This window comes from Phascolarctos cinereus, unplaced genomic scaffold, assembly GCF_003287225.1.
Source record: "Phascolarctos cinereus isolate Bilbo 61053 unplaced genomic scaffold, phaCin_HiC Scaffold_1;HRSCAF=81, whole genome shotgun sequence".
In the NCBI taxonomy this organism is placed as follows: domain Eukaryota; kingdom Metazoa; phylum Chordata; class Mammalia; order Diprotodontia; family Phascolarctidae; genus Phascolarctos; species Phascolarctos cinereus.
The window spans coordinates 92,185,739-92,199,099 of NW_027555514.1; the positions used below are offsets into that span (position 1 = coordinate 92,185,739).

Below are 13,361 nucleotides of genomic sequence, written 5' to 3' on the forward strand. Positions count from 1 at the left end.
TGCATGTATGCATGTATACATGTATGTATTCCCTCCAAATACCCTAATACTGAGAAAGGTCTCATGAGTTACAAATATCATCTTTCCATGTAAGAATGTAAACAGAGCAACTTTAATAAGTCCCTTATGGTTTCTCTTTCCTGTTTACCTTTTCATGCTTCTCTTCAGTCTTGTATATGAAACTCAAGTTTTCCATTCAGCTCTGATATTTTCATCTAGAATGCTTGAAAGTCCCCTATTTCACTGAATGTTTACTTTTTCCCTTGAAAGATTATACTCAGTTTTGCTGGGTAGGTGATGCTTGGTTGTAATCCTAGTTCTTTTGACTTCTGCAATATCATATTCCAAGCCCTCTCAACCCTTAATGTAGAAGCTGCTAAATCTTGTGTTATCCTGATTGTGTTTCCACAATACTTGAATTGTTTCTTTCTGGCTGCTTGCAATATTTTCTCCTTGACCTGGAAACTCTTGAATTTAGCTATAATATTCCTAGGAGTTTTCCCCTGGGGATCTCTTTCATGAGGTAATTGGTACCCTACATTTGCCTGCATGGCCTATGTTGAACAGTACTCTTCTCCCAACTCAGCAAAACACACCTTTCACATCAACTATACAGGCTGCCTTGGCCTGGAAATTTGTTTTTCTCTGTCTCATTTTGAGTTCTGCTGCTCTAGAATTTGTTTAGAGCCATTTTTCACCAGTATTTGGAGGGGGTTGGCAGATAGCTCAAGCAAATCAAGCTTTTACTCTGCCATCTTGGCTACACCCCCTAGTATATACATTTTTAAAGAATTTAAATGAGTTACAGGAAGAAATAGACAACAAAACAATACCAGTGGGAGACTTCAACTTTCCCCCTCAGGACTACATAAATAAACAAAAAAGATGTTACAGGGGTGAAGACAAGTCTAGAAATTTAGATATGATAGATCTCTGGAGAAAATTGAATAAGAATAGAAAGGAACATTCCTTTTTCTTAGCATTACATGGAATCTACACAAAAATTGACCATATGTTAAGGCATAAAAACTTCACAAATATAGAAAAGCAGCAATATTAAATGCACCCTTTTCAGATGAGAATGCAATAAACGTTACATTCAAAAAAGACAGTGGAAGGGGAGATTAAAATTAATTAGAAACTAAATAATCTGTTCCTAAAGAATGACTGAATCAAAGAACAAATTATAGAAATAAATAATTTCTTTAAAGAGAATCACAACAATGAGACAACATACCAAATTTATCAAGGAAATTTACATATGTCAATGTTTGTATCATACATTTAAAAAACTTGAAAAAGAACAGATGAAAAGTCCTGAATTAAACAACAAATTTGGAAATTCTGAAAATCAAAAGAGAGGTTAATAAAAGTGAGAGTAAGAAAACCATTAAACTAATAAATAAAATTAGAAGCTTCTTTTATGAAAAATAAAACAATAAAATAAACCATTGATTAATTTGATTTAAAAAAGGAAAGAAGAAAAATTACCAGTATCAAAAATGAAAGGCATGAATTCACCATAAATGAAGAAGAAATTAAAACAATTATTGGGAGCCATTTTGCCTAATTATATGCCAATAAATCTGACAATATAAATGAAATGATTAACTATTTACAAAAATATAAATTGTACATATTAAAAGAAGAGGAAATAGAATACTTAGATAACCCAATTTTAGAAAAAGAATTTGAACAAGCCATCAATGAATTCCCCAAGGGAAAAAAATCCCCAGGGTCAGATAGATTTGCAAGTGAATTTTACCAAACATTTAAAGAATAATTAATCCAAATGCTATATAAACTGTTTGGAAAAATAGGTGAAAGAGTCCTACTAAATTTCTTTTATGACATGAATAGAGTGCTGATACCTAAAACAGGAAGAGCAAAAATTGAAAAAGAAAATTATGCTCACTAACTGTGTGACTCTGGGCAAGTCACTTAACCTCAATTGCCTCAATAAAAAAAATGAAAGAAAGAAAATTATAGACCAATATGCCTCATGAATATTGATGCAAAAAGTTTAAATAAAATGCTAGCAAGAAATTATAGCAATAGATTACAAATATACACATGAGCAGCTGGGGTTTATATGAGTAATGCAAAGCTGATTCAAAATTAGGAAAAATATCAGCATAATTGATCATATCAATAAGAAAACCAACAGAAATTATATGATTATTTCAAAAGATGTAGAAAAAGTCTTTGAACAAAATACAACACCCATTCCTATTTATTAAAAAAACAAACAAACAAACACTAGAGCACATAGGAATAAATGGAACTTACATTAAAATGATAAATAACATTTATCTAAAACCATCAGCAAGTATTATCTGTAATGGGAATGAGCTAGAAGCTTTCCCAATAAGATTAGGGGTGAAGCAAGGATGCACATTATCACCACTATTACTCAGCATTATTCTAGAAATGCTAGCTATAGCACTAAGAGAAGAAAAATAAATTGGAGGAATTAGAATAGACAATGAGTAAACAAAAGTATCACTCTTTGTGGATAATAGGGTGGTATCCTTAAAGAATCCTAGAGAATGAACTAAAAAAAACTAATTGAAATAATTAACAACTTTAGTAAAGTTGCAGGATACAAAATAAACTCATATAAACCATGAGCATTTCTATATATTACCAACAAAGTCTAGCAGCAAGGGGTAGAAAGAGAAATTCCATTTAAAATACATTTGATCAATATAGAATACTTGGGAATCTACCTGCTAAGACAAACTCAGGAACTATACGAACACAATCAGAAAACACTTTTCACACAAAAACAGTGAGATCTGAAAAATTGGAAAAATATCAATTTTTCATTGATTGACCAATATAATAAAAATTATAATTCTACCTAAATTAATCTACTTCTTCAATGCCATACCAACTGAACTATGAAAAAATATTTAATAGAGCTAGAAAAAAATTACAAAATTATCTGGAAGAACAAAAAGTCAAGAATATCAAGGGAATCAATGAAAAAAAAAACTGTAAAGGAAGATGGCCTAGTTAAGGAAATGGAGGTGTCATTCAAAACTATATTATATAGCAGTAATTTTCAAAATAACCTGGTACTGGTTAAGAAATAGACTGGTGGATCAGTGGAATAGACTAGGTACACAATACATTGTAGTAAATGTCTGTAGTAATCTAGTGTTTGATGAACACAAGATCCAAGCTTTTGGGACAAAAATTCATATTGACAAAAACTTCTGGGAAAACTGGAAAACAGTATGGAAGAAACTGGGCATAGAAAATCATCTTTCACTGCGTACCAAGGTAAGTTTAAAATGGGTCAAAATTATACTTAAAGGGTAATATCATAAGCAAATTAGGAGAGAATGCAATAGTTTACCTGTCAGATCTATGGATAGGAGAAAAATTTAAGACCAAACAAAATATAGGGAGCATTATGAAATGTAAAATAGATAATTTTGGTTATACAAAATTTAAAAAGTTCTTGCATAAGCAAATTCAATGCAATAAAAATGAGAAGGAAAGCAGAAAACTGGAAGAAAGAAATTACATCAAGGTTCTCTGATAAAGACCTCATTTCTCAAAAATAGAGAGAATTGACTCAAATTTATAAGAACACAAGTCATTCTGCAACTGATAAATGGTCAAAGGATATAAACAGGAGGCTTTTAGACAAAGAAATCAAAGCTAACTATAGTCATATAAAAATTGCTCTAAATCACTGTTGAGTAGAGAAATGCACTTTAAAAAAGCTATAAGGTACTGCCTCACACCTATCAGATTGGCTAATATGACAAGAAAAGGAAAATTATGAATGTGGGAAGGGATGTGGGGAAAACTGGGACACTAATGCACTGTGAGTGGGGCTGTGAACTGACATAACTATTCTGGAGTGCTATTTGTAACTATGCCCAAAGGGCTATAAAACTGTGCATACCATTTCATTCAGCAGTACCACTGCTAGGTCTATATCCCAAAGAGATTAAAAAGTGGGAACTATTTGTACAAAAATATTTATTGCAGCTTGTTTTGTGGTGGCTAAGAATTGGACATTGAGAGGATGCACATCAATTGAGGAATTGCTGAACAAGTTTTGGTATATGATTTTAATTGGATATTATTGTGCCACAAGAAATGACAAGCAGGATGATTTCAGAAAAACCTGGAAAGACTTACATGAACTGATACAAAGTGAAGTGAACAGAACCAGGAGAACACTGTACACAATAACAGTAATATTGTACATTGAAGAACTCTGAACGACTTAGCTATTCACAGCAATACAATCATTGAAAATAATCCCAAAGGACTCATGATGAAAAATGCTATTTACCATCACAGAGAAAGAGTTAATGTTGTCTGAATACAGACCAAAGCATACCATCTTTCTTTCTTTCTTTCTTTCTTTCTTTCTTTCTTTCTTTCTTTCTTTCTTTCTTTCTTTCTTTCTTTCTTTCTTTCTTTCTTTCTTTCTTTCTTTCTTTCTTTCTTTCTTTCTTTCTTTCTTGTCTTCCTTTCCAAAGTAACTGACATGGAAATATTTTACATGATTGCATATGTATAACCTATATCAAATTGCTTACCATCTCAAGGAAGGAGGAGGGGAGGGAGGAAGGGATTAAATTTACAACCCAAAACTTAAAAAGAAAAACAATGAATGCTAAAAATTATTTTTGTATGTAATTGGGGAAAAAATATTTTTTTTAAAAAAAAGACTACAGTCAGGGTTGATGGGTTGTCTGCAATTGAGAAGGGGTCCTAGAGTTTTCATATAGCAACCTTTGTCATTAGAACTTAAAATTCTGTCATCTGTATTTTTATACCCTTGGGCACAGATACACGTACTTTCTTTTTTCTTCTAATGCAAAAACAGTTAATGTGAGAGCAGCACAGAGAACAGTCAGATTGGGTGGACAGAATGAATGATCCCCTTCCCTTTCTCCCCCAACCTCTATGGTTCACAGTCTGAGATGTTATCTGTCTCCCAGGGTTCTTATTTTCTCTTAGGGATGAGAGTTGATGGAGAAATGTGAGGTGTGAGGCATGAACCTATATAGAGCTATTCAGACCACCAGAGGAAAGAAGGGTACTCCTTGATGCCATCATGTAGGGGAAAGCCTTGCCTGCCCCAGAGGGAGAGGGAAAGGTGTCTTACTGAGGGAAGACCAGGGAAATGGAGGCCATCATTCACAGCAGCTTTTATCTAATTAGAAAGGGACCACAATCTTAGCTGCCAAAAGAAAAAGGGAACCCTATCCCACTTCAATCACCTTCCATTCCAGTGCTGTCGTGGGGAGTCTTGGGCTGCTGCTCACCACGGCTTGACCCCTGGTTCATCTTGTCGAGAATTTTTCCACAATACCCTGCTGCCTTTCTGTGCAACTTCTGTAGACAGAGAATTTTTGAAGTCATTGTAATTGTGGTGAAGTGAAAAAGAGACTGCAGTTCAGAGTCAATAGACCTGGGTTCTGGTGCTAGCCTTGCCTTTAACTGGCTTTATGACCCTGGCCAAAATTATTTCCCTTCCCTTGGCTTATTTCCCCAAAACTCCAGAGTTCTTTCCTCATGTATATATCATTCTCTGGTTACTAGGATTCCATAAATAAACAGAAGCATAGCCCTTCCTTCTGCTTCTCTCAGGATATGTTTATAGGTACCTTTGGATGATTTATGGCGATAAGAAGAGATGGGAAAAAGAACCAGAGAGATCGCAATTCACTGAAACTCAGAGGTAGCCTTTACACTTTATCAGAGTCAACGGTTTTGTTTTTCATGACAGGTTACCTCAGTTGTTTAGAATGTACTAATGAGGCCAAATTCATGGGCTCATTCCCAGTGACAGGGGAGTTAGAGGGAAATGAGGAAGCAGTTATTTTGATACCTGTCTGTGGTCACAGGTTGAATCAGTCTATCTAGCCTGGCTATTTCACACACTTTGCATTAGTTGAGTGTGAGCATAGATGTTTCAGGGCAAATCCATCACCACTGCTGAAGACACAACTCTTAACGGTCTTAGTATATGAAAGGCAGCATGAGTTCAAAATATGTTTTGTACAGGATCCATGACTTTCATTGGGGGGAGGGAACTACTCTCGAGGAATGGAATATTGGCAAATATGAAGATGTTGGATTAAGAATAATTTCTGACAGACTGCTTTTTAGTTTTCTCAGATTTTTAAAAATCAAATAGACAAGACAAAGGAGATTCGGAAACTATGGAACTCAATATCCCAATGTTGGATAAATCAGAAAACAAAAATTAAATAGGAAAGAATTCCCTATTTGACAAAAACTACAAGACATTCTAAATGCATATATTCACTTTCATATCTCATCTAACCCTATATCTTCCTTTTATAGATGAGGAAACTGAGGCCCACTGACATCACTTTCCTGACATCACACAGGGTAGTATATTACAGACATTTTTAAAAATTGCTTTTGTTGATATCTCTTCTCATTACATCATGATCAGAATAAAACTTAAGAAACTTTAGTGTAGGCTTACAATGCCCATATTTTGCCTTAGGGATTTTGAAGGGTAAAGTTTTGTCAATATAGAAATAAATTTTAAAAAATTATTGAATGCACAAATATCATTTTTCTACTTTAGTTGTGAATGATTCAAGGTTCCTGAACAGTGTTAATAGACAAGAGAATGTATCTACTAACTAGGTCATTGGAGATTGGGGAAAGAACCCAATCCTAGTCTATCTGAAATCCAATCCCCTTCACTCATTGGCTATGTGATCTTAAATGAGTCCCTAACTGGTCAGTGTCTTCATTTCCCCAAATGAGTCAAACAGGGATAATGTGATTAAGTGAATAACTAACTGTAGTGTTCATTCTGAATAGACATTGTTTGCCCATAATAAGGGCATTCCACATTTCTCCATGGCTGTACTTGAATGGTAATTTCTGCCACATGATGGGGCTGACATTTCTCTTCAAGGCTCTGAATTAAAATATTTTTTGGGAAAAATTGGTAAATATTTAGTTTGGTTTCAGTGTGGTTTAAAATTACTTTGTTGTACTTTGAATCTGAGGACTTTTATAAATCATTTTGAAGAACCTTTTAGCTGGAGGCAATAGGCCTGTTTTCAGCTTCTCTCACCCACCTCCCCTCAAAAAGAGCCCTCACTCAGATTTGGCAAAGCATGAAAGAACAATCATTCAGCTGAGAGAGCATTGCCCTCCACAAGCCAACTCGGGTTCTTTGAGGGAGTGAGAACTCAGCCAACACACATGTTCTTCACAAGAGCTAAAGCTAAGCTAGCAGAGAAACAAAGCAGACAGTCTGACAAGGGCAGGTCTGTCCCGTGGACAGAGCAGGGAGCCCACCCTCCCACAGAGGTGTTGCCAACCCCTCACCTGGCAAATCCAGGCACTGTGGCTTTACTAAAATGAACAGCCTTCTGTCTCCCTCCTCAGAGCTGGGATCAGTGTTTGTGGGTTGTGTCTGGAGCCTGGATATATGTGAGCAGAAAAAGACAGATGGAAAATGAAAGTTGTCTGACCTAAGGACTGCCCATTTCCTGAAACTGGGGTGATTAAGAGAAAGAGAGGTCTAAGGTTACCTCACTGGGTGTGCTCATGCCTGTCGAGCCCTTTTAAGCCAAGAGGATTCCTGAGCTGAGGAACCAGGAGAACGACTTTTACCAGGTACAAAACACTCCTCTAGACAAACATGCAGCCAACTTTTAATTATTAGATTTGTGGATTAACAAGACATTTCCTCTCTCTGTCTTTCTCTGTTGCTGTGCCTGTCTCTCACTCTCTCTGTCTCTCTCTGTCTCTCTGTCTCTGTCTGTCTCTCTCTCTCTGTCTCTCTCTCTTCTTCCTTCCTTCTCTCCCTCCCACCTCCCCAACTCTGTCCCTTGGTACCTACCTCTTTTTGGGCCATTTTCCTGCTTGCTCTCCTGGCCATTATTTTCAAGCTCCTTCTTCCGTTCCCACTAAAATCTTCTGACAAGTGAGCTTTCCCCTTTCTCTTGCCCTGTAAGCTCCACTCTCCCTTTAAGGTTCCTTTCACATAGAGCAGTTTTGTGACAAAAAGAAAAGAAAAAGACATTTTTGTGTGAAAGAAAATATTTAAGTTATTACCACCATTAATAGATGATCCTTTTAATACCCAAAAGGAATAGGAAAAGAACTTTGTCTTAATTAATTAATTTATTTATTCATTCACTCATTTATTTATTTACTTCTTTATTTATTTATTGATGTTCTTCATTTTATTTTATTTTTTAAATTTTATTAATTTATTTTGATTTATCAACAATCACTTCCATATGCTTTTGAGTTGAAAATTTTTCTCCCCCCCCACCCTCCTCAAGACATCACACAATCTCATATATAGGCTTTACATTTACATTCCTATTAAACATTTTCACGTTACTGAAGTTGTAAGTAAAAATTAAAACCAATAGGAGGAACCATCAGAAAGATGAAAAAAAAACTCAACAGAAGGTAAAAATAAGTGATAGCAATTCTACTTTCATAGTTCTTTCTTTGGATGTGGACAGCATTTTCCATCCCAAGGCCTCTGGAGATGTCTTATATCCTTGTAATGCTGAGAAGGGTTCAGTTTAACAATATTAGTCATCACATAACGTGGCTGTTATTGTGTACAAAGTCCTCTTGGTTCTGCTCACTTCACTCAGCATCAGACCATAGAAGTCTTTCCAGGTTTTTCTGAAGTCAGCCTATTCATCATTTCTTATAGCACAATAGTATTCCATTACATTCATATACCACAACTTGCTCAGCCATTCCTCAATTGATGGGCATCCTTTCAATTTCCAATTCTTTGCCACCACAAAAAGAGCTGCTATGAATATTTTTGTACATGTGGGTCCTTTTCCCATTTGTTTGATCTCTTTGGGATATAGCCCTAGAAGTGCTATTGCTGGATCAAAGGGTATGCACATTTTTGTAGCCCTTTGGGCATAGTTCCAAATTGTTTTCCAAAATGGTTGGATCATTTCACAACTCCACCAACAATGTATTAGTGTTCCAATTTTCCCACACCTCCAACATTTATCATTTTCCTGTTTTGTCATGTTGGCCAATCTGACAGGTGTGATGTGGTACCTCAGAGTTGTTTTGATTTCCATTTCTCTAATCAATAATGATTTAGAGCATTTTTTCATATGACTATAGATGGCTTTAATTTCTTCATCTGAGAACTGTCTGTTCATATCCTTTGACCATTTATCAATTGGGGAATGGCTTGTGTTCTTATAAATTTGTCTTAATTCTCTATATATTTTAGAAATAAGGCCTTTATGAGAGAGACTGGTTGTAAAAATTCTTTCCCAATTTTCTACCTTCCTTCTAATCTTAGTTGCATTGGCTTTGTCTGTGCAAAAACTTTTCAATTTAATGTAATCAAAATTATCCATTTTGCTTTTCATAATGTTCTCTATCTCCTGTTTAGTCATGAATTCTTCTGTTCTCCATAGATCTGATAGGTAAACTATGCTTTGTTCTCCCAGTTTACTTATGGTATCCGCCTTTGTATCTAAGTCATGAACCCATTTTGACTTTATTTTGGTATATGGTGTGAGATTTGGGTCTATGCCTAGTTTATGCCATACTCTTTTCCAGTTTGCCCAGCAGTTTTTTTCAAAGAGTAGTAAGTTCTTATCCCAGAAGCTGGGGTCTTTGGGTTTATCATATAATAGATTACTATAGTCATTGACTACTGTGTCTTGCATATTTAACCTATTCCATTGATCCACCCCCCCTATTTCTTAGCCAGTACCAAGCAGCTTTGATGATTGCTGCTTTATAATACAATTTAAGATCTGGAATTGCTAGGCCACCTTCCCCTGCATTTCTTTTCATTAGTTCCTTTGGTATTCTGGACCTTTTGTTCTTTCAAATGAATCTTGGTAATTTTTTGGTAGTTTGATTGGTATGGCACTGAAGAAGTAAATTAGCTTAGGTAGGATTGTGATTTTTGTTATATTAGCTCGGCCTCCCCATGAGCAACTGATGTTTATCCAATTATTTAGATCTGATTTTATTTCTGTGAAAAGTGTTTTCTAATTGTGTTCATAGAGTTCCTGGATTTGTTTTGGTAGGAAGACTCCTAAATATTTTAAAATGTCTACAGTAAGTTTACTGGGATTTCTCTTTCTATCTCTTGCTGTTGGGCTTTGTTGGTAATATATAGTAATGCTGATGATTTATGGGGGTTTATTTTATAGCCTGTAACTTTGCTAAAGTTGTTTATTATTTCAAGTAGTTTTTTACTTAATTCTCTAGGATTCTCTAAGTATGTCATCATGTCATCTGCAAAGAGCAAAAGCTTTCTTTCTTCTTTGCTTATTCTAATGCCTTCAATTTCTTTTTCTTCTCTTATTGCTAAAGCTAATGTTTCAAGTACAATATTGAATAACAGTGGTGATAATGGACATCCTTGTTTCACCCCTGATCTTACTGGAAATGCTTCTAGCCTGTCCCCATTACATATAATGCTTGCTGAAGGTTTTAGATAGATGCTATTTATTATTTTAAGGAAGACTACATTTATACCCATGCTTTCTAGTGTTTTTAATAGGAATGGGTGTTGTATTTTATCAAAAGCTTTTTCTGCACCAATTGAGATGATCATGTGGTTTCTGTTGGTTTTGGTGTTGATATGCTCAATTCTGCTGATAGTTTTTCTAATATTGAACCAACCCTGCGTTCCTGGTATAAATCCTACCTGGTCATAGTGTATTATTCTTGTGATAAGTTGCTGCAATCTATTTCCTAGTATTTTGTGTAACATTTTTGCATCTATATTCATTAGAGAAATTGGTCTATAATTTTCTTTCTCTATTTTGACTCTTCCTGGTTTAGGTATCAGCACCATATTTGTATTATAAAAAGAATTTTCCCAAATTCTCTATATAGTATTGGAATTAATTGTTCTTTAAATGTTTGATAGAATTTGCATGTAAATCCATTTTGCCTTGGAGATTTTTTCCTAGGGAGTTCATCAATGGCTTGTTCAATTTCTTTTTCTGAGATGGGGTTATTTAAGTATTTTACTTCCTCTTTGGTTAATCTGGGCAATTTATAGTTTTGTAAATATGTATCCATTTCACTAAGATTGTGAAATTTGTTGGCATATAGTTGGGCAAAATAATTCCTAATTATTGTTTTAAGTTCCTCTTCCTTGGTGGTAGCTTCACCTTTTTCATTCTTGATACTAGTAATTTGGTTTCTTCTTTCTTTTTTTTAAATTAAATTAACCAAAGTTTTATCTATTTTATTGGTTTTTTCATAAAACCAACTCTTAATTTTATTTATTAGTTCAATAATTTTTTTAATTTCAATTTTATTATTTTTTCCTTTGGTTTTCAATATTTCTAATTAGTGTTTAGTTGAGGATTTTTTAGTTGCTCTTTTTCAATCTTTTTAGTTGTATGCCCAGTTCATTATACTCCTCTTTTTCTATTTTATTTATGTAAGCATTTAGAGATATAAAACTTCCCCTAAGAACTGCTTTCTCTGCATTTCATAGTTTTGGTATGTTGTCTCATTATTGTCATTCTCTTGAAAGAAATAATTGATTGTTTCTATGATTTGTTGTTTGATCCAATCATTTTTTATTGATTGTTTCTATGACTTGTTGTTTGACCCAATCATTTTTAGGATTAGATTATTTAGTTTCCAATTATTTTTTAGTCTATCTTTTCATGGCCCTTTATTACATATAATTTTTATTGTATCATGATCTGAAAAGGATGCATTTAATATTTCTGCCTTTCTGCATTGGATTGTGAGGTTTTTATGCCCTAGTACATGGTCAATTTTTGTGTATGTGCCATGTACTGCTGAGAAAAAAGTATATTCCTTTCTATCCCCATTCAGTTTTCTCCAGAGGTCTATCATACCTAACTTTTCTAATGTTCTATTCACCTCCTTAACTTCTTTCTTCTGTATTTTGTGGTTAGATTTATCTAGTGCAGAGATGGGGAGGTTGAGGTCCCCCACTAGTATAGTTTTGCTGTCTATTTCTTCCTGTAACTCCCTGAACTTCTCTAAGAATTTGGATGCTATACCATTTGGTGCATATACGTTTAGTAATGATATTACTTCATTGTCTATGGTGCCTTTTAGCAGGACGTAGTTTCCTTCCTTATCTCTTTTGATTACACATCTATTTTTGCTTTTGCTTTGTCTGACATCAGGATTGCTACCCCTGCTGTTTTTACTTCAGCTGAGGCATAATATATTCTGCTCCAGCCTTTTACCTTTACTCTGTGTGTGTCACTCTTTTTCAAATGTGTTTCCTGTAAATAACATATTGTAGGATTATGGTTTTTAATCCATTCTGCAATCCATTTCTGTTTTATGGGAGAGTTCATCCCATTCACATTCACAGTTATGATTACTATCTGTGTCTTTTTCTCCATTCATTTTCCCCATATTTATGCTTTTCTTTCTCCTTTTTCCTGTCCCCCCCTCACTAGTGTTTTGCTTTTGACCACTGCTTCCTTCAGTCCCTCCTCCCTTTTATTATCCCTTTCCCTTTTCTTCCCCTTTACTCTTACTACTTCTTCCCTCCCTTCTTTTCCCCCCTCCCTTTTCTTTCCCCTTTTCCCTCCTACTGCCTATAGGGCAAGTTAGATTTCTATACCTAACTGATTATGTTATGCCCTCCTTGAGCCAAATCTGATGAGAGTAAGGTTCAAACAATGCTCCCCCCTCCCTTCTTTCCCTCTGCTGTAATAGGATATTGTGTCTTTTCCTGTAATGTAATTTACCCTTCTCTGCCTCCTCCTTCCTAAGTACATTTTCTAAAATCAGATTGATCCACTTATTTGGATCTATTTAACCCACTTGATTAGATTTTTTTATCATCACATCAAAGTCAACTTATATCCACCCTCTTTATGTATACTCCTTTAACATGGTGTAATAATAATACCATTCTCAAGGGTGGCAAATGTCATATTCCTTTGCAGGGGTTTAAACAGCACCCCCCTTATTATCAACATATTGTATCTTTCTGTCCCCATTTACCTTTTTATGTCCTTCTTGAGTCCTGTACTTGAAGATCAAATTTTTTGTTGAGCTCTGGTCTTTTTATCAGGAAAGTTTGGAAGTCTCCTATTTCATTGAATATCCATGTCCTCCCTTGAAAAATGATGCTCATTTTTCCTCTGCTGCATTCCAAGCTCCTTTGCCTTACAGAATATCATGTAGCATGCCCTGGGGTCTTTTAATGTAGAAGCTGCAAGGTCCTGTGTAATCCTGACTGTGGTTCCATGATATTTAAATTGTTTCTTTCTGGCTGTTTGCAGCACCTTCTCTTTCATCTGGTAATTTTGGACTTTTGCTATTATATTCCTTGGCATTGTGAATTTGGGATCTCC

The 13,361-nt window shown here is 34.9% G+C and overlaps 2 protein-coding genes across 3 annotated transcripts in view; one reads left to right on the forward strand and one right to left on the reverse strand.

Annotated features, from left to right (window-relative positions):
- The window catches only part of LOC110201961 (GTPase IMAP family member 4-like), a 22,706-nt gene extending 14,679 nt beyond the window's left edge, over positions 1-8,027 (reverse strand). Inside the window, exons 1-2 of one of the 2 annotated variants that reach the window (XM_020977886.2) lie at positions 7,874-8,027; positions 5,256-5,370 (exon numbers count right to left, since the gene is read on the reverse strand). In XM_020977886.2, the coding sequence (XP_020833545.1) occupies positions 5,256-5,370; positions 7,874-7,912 (154 nt within the window). In that variant the 5' untranslated portion in view covers positions 7,913-8,027. Of the gene's footprint in view, positions 1-5,255; positions 5,371-7,356; positions 7,466-7,873 lie in introns of those variants that run through there. The other variant, XM_020977887.2, reaches the window with a different exon arrangement.
- GIMAP7 (GTPase, IMAP family member 7) overlaps positions 7,492-13,361 on the forward strand; it is a 25,063-nt gene continuing 19,193 nt past the window's right edge. The window contains exon 1 of the mRNA XM_020977891.2: positions 7,492-7,647. The gene's annotated coding sequence lies outside the window, so the exon portion shown is untranslated. The remainder of the gene's footprint in view (positions 7,648-13,361) is intronic.